At 37.5% G+C, this 8,857-nt stretch overlaps 1 protein-coding gene across 4 annotated transcripts in view; it reads left to right on the top strand.

Annotated features, from left to right (window-relative positions):
* LOC109099559 (inactive rhomboid protein 1-like) overlaps window positions 1-6,672 on the top strand; it is a 31,325-nt gene extending 24,653 nt beyond the window's left edge. For all 4 annotated transcript variants that reach the window (XM_042735335.1, XM_019113069.2, XM_042735336.1 and 1 more), the window contains 10 exons: window positions 2-113; window positions 192-266; window positions 806-967; window positions 1,045-1,145; window positions 1,234-1,297; window positions 1,384-1,478; window positions 3,870-3,945; window positions 4,155-4,255; window positions 4,407-4,560; window positions 5,891-6,672. In XM_042735335.1, coding sequence (XP_042591269.1) covers window positions 2-113; window positions 192-266; window positions 806-967; window positions 1,045-1,145; window positions 1,234-1,297; window positions 1,384-1,478; window positions 3,870-3,945; window positions 4,155-4,255; window positions 4,407-4,560; window positions 5,891-6,310 — 1,360 coding nt within the window. In that variant the 3' untranslated portion in view covers window positions 6,311-6,672. The remainder of the gene's footprint in view (window position 1; window positions 114-191; window positions 267-805; window positions 968-1,044; window positions 1,146-1,233; window positions 1,298-1,383; window positions 1,479-3,869; window positions 3,946-4,154; window positions 4,256-4,406; window positions 4,561-5,890) is intronic.
* Window positions 6,673-8,857: the final 2,185 nt, after the last annotated feature.

Consider the following 8,857-nt stretch of genomic DNA (forward strand, 5'->3'; position numbering starts at 1 on the left):
GGCCTTTCTTCACTTACTGGATCACCTTTGTCCATTTGCTGATTACCATATTGGCGGTTTCCATCTATGGCATTGCACCTGTGGGCTTTTCACAACATGAGACAGTTGATTCTGTAAGTAAAACCATGTGTTTTTGTTACACTGGACTTCTGTTTAATATGGTATGTAACAGGTTATGTCATCTGTTGTAGGTCTTGCGAAACAAAGGAGTTTATGAAAACGTCAAATTCATGCAGCAAGAAAATTTCTGGGTTGGACCAAGCTCGGTAAATATATACATTACTTTAATTGTGTACATGGTCACTAAAAGCGAAAAAAAGGAGTTGTTATAGAATACAGTTATGAAATGCCAAAAGTGATTATTTGAAAGTATTATAAACTTAAAATTTAATTTTTTTTTTGGTGGAAAACGTGTTGGAGGCCATAATTGCATGTGTAATATTTTGAACATGAATTATTAGGCTATAAAAAATTGTTTTGAAAAAAGTTTTGAATAGTCTTGGATAAACAATGATCTTAACTGACACTAAAACTGTTATAAATTCTTTCGGTAAGTGAAATGAAGCTAAAATAATATGAAATAAAATCATATATAAAGTTTAAGCTTCTAAAATTACTAAAATTTAAACTGAAAGAAAAATAAAGCTAAATAGAAATATTTATAAATAAAAATAAACACTAATTAAAATGACAAAAGCACAAAATTAATAAATAAAAATGAATTTATAAAGTATTAATTAATATTATTGTATAATATAGTTTGTTTTTTTTATTTTAATTTGTAGTTCTTGTTCCTGGCCTGCAGGAGGCGCTGATTCACCTCGGGGCTAAGTTCTCCCCCTGCATGCGTCAGGATCAGGAGGTGCACCAGCTCATTCAGGAGAAGAAGAACAGTGAGCGGCACTCGGCCTGCTGCGTCCGCAATGACCAATCAGGATGCTTGCAAACCTCTCAGGAGGAGTGCTCGGTCAGTTCCTGTGTGACCTCACTTATCGACATTAATGTCAACCTATTTTTACACAAATGTCCCTATAATGTTCTCAGAGTACACTGGCATTATGGGTAAAGTGGCCTCAGCACCCAAGTGCTCCACATCTGGAGCGGAATGTACGTCAGCATGGCTCTGTGTGCCATCAAGACCCCAGGTACAATTATAACCCTCTTTGATTTTTGTTTACCCATTCACATAACCTTTGGATTTAATTATCTTATTTACCACATTTATACTTTTAGGATTTGTCTGGAGCCTGCCTCGGTTACTCCTCACGAGTGGCCTGATGACATCACTAAGTGGCCGGTGAGTTTGATACAGTGACCGGTGACCAACATGACCACAACATTTCATTTGTTTGCTTCAGTGTAATACTGTTTTTCCTCGCTCAGATATGCACCAGGTACAGCACAGGGAATCACACTAACCTGCCACACATTGATTGTGTCATCACTGGCAGACCCTGCTGCATCGGAACCAAAGGAAGGTGAGGAAACCGGCTGACACCCATTACGCCGTGAGATACATTGTAAAAAGGCTTATCTTACTTAGTATTTTTGTCTTGTTTCTAGTTAAAATATCTAAATATTCTTAAATCAAGATGTATTTACTAGATAAGCAAAATTAAGATATTATTATTTTTTCTTAAATAAGTAAAATTATCTGCCAGTGTGGTAAGTTAAATAATCTTTTTTTAAGAGTATTTTACATACCCCACTGGCAGATAATTTTACTTGTTTTAAGTAAAACAATTTTTTTTTCCTCAGGAAACAAGACTAAATAGCTTGTCATTTTGTTCATTTAAGAATTTTTGGTAACACTATATTTTAAGGTGTCCTTGTTACACGTTACATGCACTTACTATTATAATAACAATGAATTATGCATAATAACATGCAAGTAACCCTAAGCCAAACCCTAATCCTAACCATATGGTAAGTACATGTATTTAATTAATATTACTCGGTACTAAATGTATAATTACACTGTAACAAGGACACCTAAAAATAAAGTGTAACCAGCAGTGTATTGCAGTGTATTAATAAGTGATTCACAACAAAGACTGATAACAGGGACAATATAAAATAAGGATATAAAATTATTTTAAGAGATTAAAAAACAACAAAAAACATTGTCTTAAAGTGCCCCATTATAGATTTTTGAAAATTACCCTTCATACAATGTGTAACACAGCTCTACGTGAATGAAAACATCCTGCAAAGTTTTAAATCTGAAAGTGCATAACTTTGTGTATGAAGTTATTGTTTCTCAAAAGAAAGAGTCGACTCTGAATCATTGAAACGAGTCATTTTTAAAACGAATCCCAAGCATTTCATTTTGAAGTCAACATGAAACATTAACATATTGCCCGCCCACTTGTTGGTCTTTTTTGGTCTGAATGAAAACGAAAAACTCATTCTTTGCCACTAGATGCCCCTTTTGGAGCGGTAAAAATAGCGGTTTCCCCAGTAACACTACACAAAACAGCACAAACGCTGCTTTATCAGGCATTACAGACATGATGAAATGAAAATTGTAATTTGCAACATTGTAAGTGCCTTTGTTGTGTGCAGAATAATTAAAAAATCTTGTATTCCAGAATTTCCAGTCATTTTGACCAAAGTAACATATCCTAGTATTAATAATAATAATAAAAAAACTTACTCACCCCTAACTTTTGAAAAGTAGTTTCTGTTTCTTGCAGAAAATGTATTCTGTCTGAAAACATGAGTAGTTTTGAATGAGAAAGATGTTGTTGGACACCAGATGGTTACAGCATCTACTGGCGGGGGCTGATGAGGGTCATGCAGGAGCGGTATTAACGTGAAGTGGTTTGACATCTTGTGGCATATGTCACAAAAACTTGTCTTGTGTCAGTGGATTATGGCATGTAAAAAATGGTGGAACAAGATGCAGTATGTTGTGGCACCTTCCATGCCACTGCCTGCCGGCATATAGATGTGTAATGCACTTAATAACAGACCATTATTTATTCAATAGTATTGCTTTTAAACACACGCTAAGCCAACAATAACTGAGTTGATTTTGTCCTGTTGTATATATTATTACAGAGTGACCTCATATTGTAATATGTTTGTATTAGTCTAGTTTCTCCAAAATAAATGGCTTCTGCTGTGACTACATTTTTGAAAATGTATTATTTAATATAAAACACAACCATTATTATTGTGTCTCAGTTGTATCGATATAGCTGCCGACTTCTAAAGTCACGTGTCAGTCACTACTGGATGTGCCACAACATTCTTCATCATGTTCTGCCATTTTCATGGGCAAGTGCCACAATCCACTGACACATGACATAAGATTTAGTGACATATGTCACAAACCACTGTAAACCAGATTTATCTTTAAACATAGCGGCATGTTTATGGCTTCTGTGCATATGATGCTATGCAACTGAATTTTAATACTGCCTCTCGGGCCATGCTAACCAGCCAAGTCTTGACCCCTTGCTTATGACATTAATGTTAGATAAATGTAAAAATGGAAAGTCTTATCTAGTAACAAGCCAAGTGTCAGTCAAGCTCTATCAGATGGTTTAGGTATTAAAATCATGAGTTACGCACTCACAGTCTTCTGTTTACCAATGTGAGTTGCTCTGTTATTGTGTTTATATTTGAATAAAAGCCTAAATTAAATCTGTTCATCATAAAAAAATGACCAGACTGCACCTCTTCAAAAGATTTGGATCAAACCTTGATTCATGTGGATTCATTATAAGTTTTGGTTACCTAGACTATAAATGGTGTTACCAAGATTACAGCTTATGGGTTTGGAATGACGTGAGGGTAAGCAAACACTAAGAGAATTTTGTGAACTAACCCTTTATACCGTTTGTGAATTGTGATTTGCACAGGTGTGAGATTACATCAAGAGAGTACTGTAACTTCATGAAGGGATACTTCCATGAGGAGGCCACACTGTGTTCCCAGGTCAGTGAGCATTTTACCTGTTGACATAGAAGTATAGATCTATACATTCTGTTCATTTGTTATGAGGAACAGTAGTGCAGGTTTATGAATAGCCAGCAGGGGGTGTAAAGACCTTCAGCTGTACCAGTGTCTGTAATTCGAGTGTACAGACCTTTAGCTATGAATTGTAATTTGTGTAATTATGGATAAAACTGATTATCTGCTCTCAGGTTCATTGCATGGATGATGTGTGTGGCCTCCTGCCGTTCCTGAACCCAGAGATCCCAGACCAGTTCTATCGGCTCTGGCTCTCTCTCTTCCTGCATGCTGGGTGAGTAGGAAGCGTGATCCGTTGCAGGGGGCCTACTGTGAATTTCACAATAAATAAAATGCAGTGTCAGATTACTTATCCTGACTGCACTTTCTTGACAAAGGTAAAGCCGTGTTTGATTGATGGCGTAAGTCTCTTCCTGTCTCTGCAGGATTCTGCACTGCCTGGTGTCTGTGTGCTTCCAGATGACCATTTTGAGGGATTTAGAGAAGCTAGCAGGCTGGCTGAGAATCTCCATTATCTATATCCTCAGTGGGATTACAGGAAACCTCGCCAGTGCCATCTTCTTACCGTACAGAGCAGAGGTACAGGACGACTGAGTCTGGATCAGGGGTCTTAAACTCCTCACATTCAGTAATGAAATCATTTAATACAGATTTTTAGCAATGCATATTATTTCTTACTTTTCGCAATGACTTTTTATTGTTAAGTAGTTTTCCTAAAGATTTTAAAACAGCATATACATGTTATAAAACGGCTGCTTAAAATAGAAGATATTAATATTTTTATTCAGGAAGGAAGGAAGCATTAAATTTATCAAAAGTTACATTAAGGAAATTTATTATGTTATAATACACTTATATGTTTAAAGTTATAAAAGATTTCTTATAAAATTCAAATAAATGCTGTTCTTTCTAACTTTCTATTCATTAAGATGAAAAAATGCATTACATTCTCCACAAAACATTGTGGAGAGCTTTTGATATTAATAGATGGTCACCAAATTAGGATATTAGAATGATTTATGGAGGATCATGTGACACTGAAGACTGGAGTAATGGCTGCTGAAAATTCAGCTTTACCATCCCAGGAATAAAATTTATTGTAAATATATTAAAATAGAAAAGTTATTTTAAATAGTAGCAATATTTCACAATATTTCAGCTTTTTTCTGTATTTTTAATCAAATAAATGCAGCTTTGGTGAGCACTGCTTTCAGAAACATTGGGTCACATTTTTTTTTTTAATACTCGCTATTAAAAGAAAATTAACTACAACTTTTGCCCCAATAAACTCATAATTTGCTGCTTATTAGTTGTCAAGTTTAGATATTGGATAGGATTAGGGCTATATAATATGGTCATGCTGAATATGTGCTTTATAAGTATTAATAAGCAGCCAATATGTTAATAATAGGCATGCTAATAAGCAACTAGTGAGAATAGGTCCCACAGATGGAGAAAACAGATGTCAATGTGCATTGTAACCTAGATGAAAACAACTCGGATCAGTTGAATATTGAATGCATGTGCTGATACAATTGCCGTTTTAAATTGCGTAATGAGTATGAACTGCATTTGATGGCTTACTTGCTTCTTGACTGTTAATAATGTATGTTGTATGTATATAATCCACCATGTTGGAACTGGCATGTGATCTATGATGTATGAAGTCACTGAAACACATGGCATAGTAAATTCTCAATCGGATGCACATTTGGCAGAAGTAGAAATTCACCCTGGCATTTTTCGGCTCATTTAATATACCGTTTTATACATGCTATATAGTAGTGAAGTAGACATACTCAGATGCCTAACCACCTAGTTAGCATCCCCCAGGTTATTTGAGTTTCAGACCACTGGTCTGTGTGGCTAAAACATGATAATAACTGCTCTTCTATTCTTCTAATGCTAGGTGGGTCCGGCTGGTTCTCAATTTGGCATCCTGGCCTGTCTGTTTGTGGAGCTGTTCCAGAGCTGGCAGATCTTGGCACGGCCGTGGAGGGCGTTCATCAAGCTCTCATGCATCGTGCTGTTCCTCTTTGCCTTCGGCCTGCTGCCCTGGATAGATAATTTTGCCCACATCTGTGGCTTTGTCTCAGGCTTCTTCCTTTCCTTCGCCTTCCTTCCCTACATCAGCTTCGGCCGAATGGACATGTACCGCAAACGTTTGCAGATTCTAGTGGCACTTACTCTTTTCCTGGGCATCTTCTCCAGCTTCGTCGTACTCTTCTATGTTTACCCTGTCAAGTGTGAGTGGTGTGAGCTTCTCACCTGCATCCCGCTGACAGACAAGTTCTGTGAGAAATACGACCTCAATGCTCACCTCCACTGAGGCCTTGCAGAAGAAGGCCTAGAATGGAGAACAGTTGGACACCGACTTCATCTTTCTGCAGGCCTGGAATGATTTGATTACAGCCTCTTTGACTTACAACATACAATCTTTTTATATAATGTACTTTCTAAAGAACATGTTATTGTTTTTAATTTCTCTGGCTCAGAGAAGAGCACACCCCAGGAGGGAACAAAAATAATTATGCCAGTTGTGCCTTTTCACTCAGTACCAGCTACTGCCATATCCTACAAGATCAGAGCACTTTTGAGGCCAACCTGTGTGTAGTGCTACTACAGTGGTAATGTTCGGTAGTGTTTTAGCTACCTGATCACATGTAACACAAAATACAATGTGACAAAATCTCTAAGTCTGCCTTCATTTTTTTTCTCGTCTTTTTGTTCCTTAAAATAGTAGGATATTGTGAGTTTATTTGCATATAATTTAAGTTAAAAGACTAAAAAATGATGCTCATTTGCATCTCAAATAGTGCTGCACCCCAACTCATTGTCTGTTCCAAATAGGAAGCAGCATAATTATGCTGTCTTATAGGGGAGGATCACTGTTCTTTGTGGGAAAAGCAATCCCACAATGACTTGCAACAAGCTCATTTCTATAATAAAATCCATTTGTTCAAGTACAAAAAGTAAAAAAAGTCATAGATACATTTATTAAATCTAATCGTTAAAACATATAGGAGAGATTAACACTAATAAATACATATAAACGATAATGCCCTCTTAGAAGGAAGTTGTCTGTTTATACAGTAGACAGCAGTTCAACTCACTATGTTTTGCAGAAGAATCATAATGAATTTGATTGTGTTGATATGAATGGAAACTACATGTCACATCTAAACTGTCCTCAGCTGAGTACCAAAACAGTATAGCCTATTAGAGATATATTAATAAATGAATTTCCATTTGGCAAGAAACATGGTTTTACGGACCCAGAGCCCTGCCACGTGCACACACACGTCTGTTCTTCAGACAGCTGCATGTGTTTGCATACTCATCTGTGACAGAGGATGATTGGCCCAGTTCTCAGAGCAAGCTCTTTGTGCCGTAAGTGTGTGGGGGAGGTTCACGGTTTGCATGCGCCACGCTGCCTGCCATCATCCTGAAGGATCTGCGGGAGTCTGGAGAGCGCATCACTGCATTAATGGAGCTCCATCTTCACGGTCCAACGTTTCTCCTCCACCTCCTGGAAAAAAAAAAAAAAACAAGAGAAAAAGGCTTCTCTATTGTAAGCTATGCTATTTACAAGTCTCCCATCCCCCGTTTCCCTAATGTAGCAAACACAAGAAGCAAACCCATTGTTAGTTTAGCCAAGATGGTAATTAAAATCTAACTAATTAATGTGTGCGTTGGGCTCTGGACTGCATTTGCCGCTCAAGTGCCCTTCCGCTGCTGTTCACAAACAGAGCCACTGTGGCTTAAAGTCTCAGATCTGTCACAAGGAACAGTTCCCAGCATTCCATGTCATCACATGCGTTTTTAACTTCTTCGCTGACCCGTCTGCTCCTTCCCTGATTCTGATAAGGACAAAGGAGCAGCTGAGGGAAGCACTGCAATCAGATCTTTTTAGCAGCTCTATACATCAAACCCCACACAGGCACTTGAGAGGAAATTAGCCATCTCTCCCCCAGCCCCCAGCCTCTCCGTCCACTGGCCCATAGAGATGGTAATTTAAGGGTAAGAGGGCCATATCGCAAATCATTGATCAGGATCAAATCAGCATGCAGGGGATCCTCTAATCCTGCTACTTCAATTGTGCATAACAGCTATTTGCTGATTAGCGGGCTGCTCAAGAATATTCGAGATACAGTGCCGTGATGTCTCTCTCCATCAATCCCTCTCTAATCTCCTTGATTTCTGTTTTAGTGCATTCTCATCTGTTTTTTCAATAGTACTTCTTCAGTTGACTCCAGGAACAAAATATGAATACAGGGGTCTTTCTGTCATATTTAAGCATATAATACAGTGGGGTTCAAAAGTCTCTTTCTCTTATTCAATATCTTTTAGATTCATTACAAATCAACAAGTCCACAATTACAGCTCCACAAGTTCATGTGAAACCTGATGATCATGTTCTCCAGCATGACTTGAATTGATCCTTAAAGCATCTTGTGCTTCAAAACAAGCAAAAACATCAGAACTTTTGCATGGAGTTCACATAGTCAGTATCACAATTGCTTCTTCATTTTTAATTGTTCATAACTCATAAAAAGCTAGATTTTGGATCACAAAGTCATCTCTTTTGGACCCCACTATGTATTAAACCAGTAATTCTCAACCTTTTTGACTTTAAGGCCCACCAGTTGTTCAACACAATTTTCAAAGGCACCTCAAAAATCGCTAATTCTGCTAAATCTAATTTTAATAATAATTTAAGTCATCCTCAGGCCTTCTAGTGGGTCCCGGGTCCCCTGGTTGTGAACCGCTGTATTAGACTGCATAAAGATGTCTCAGTCATGTTTGGCCTGGCTGAATATAAACATTTACCAGATTTAACAGTTGACCCCTTCAGTCAGAAAGGGGACATTTTTGT

Source organism: Cyprinus carpio, chromosome B12, assembly GCF_018340385.1.
Source record: "Cyprinus carpio isolate SPL01 chromosome B12, ASM1834038v1, whole genome shotgun sequence".
NCBI classification, from domain to species: domain Eukaryota; kingdom Metazoa; phylum Chordata; class Actinopteri; order Cypriniformes; family Cyprinidae; genus Cyprinus; species Cyprinus carpio.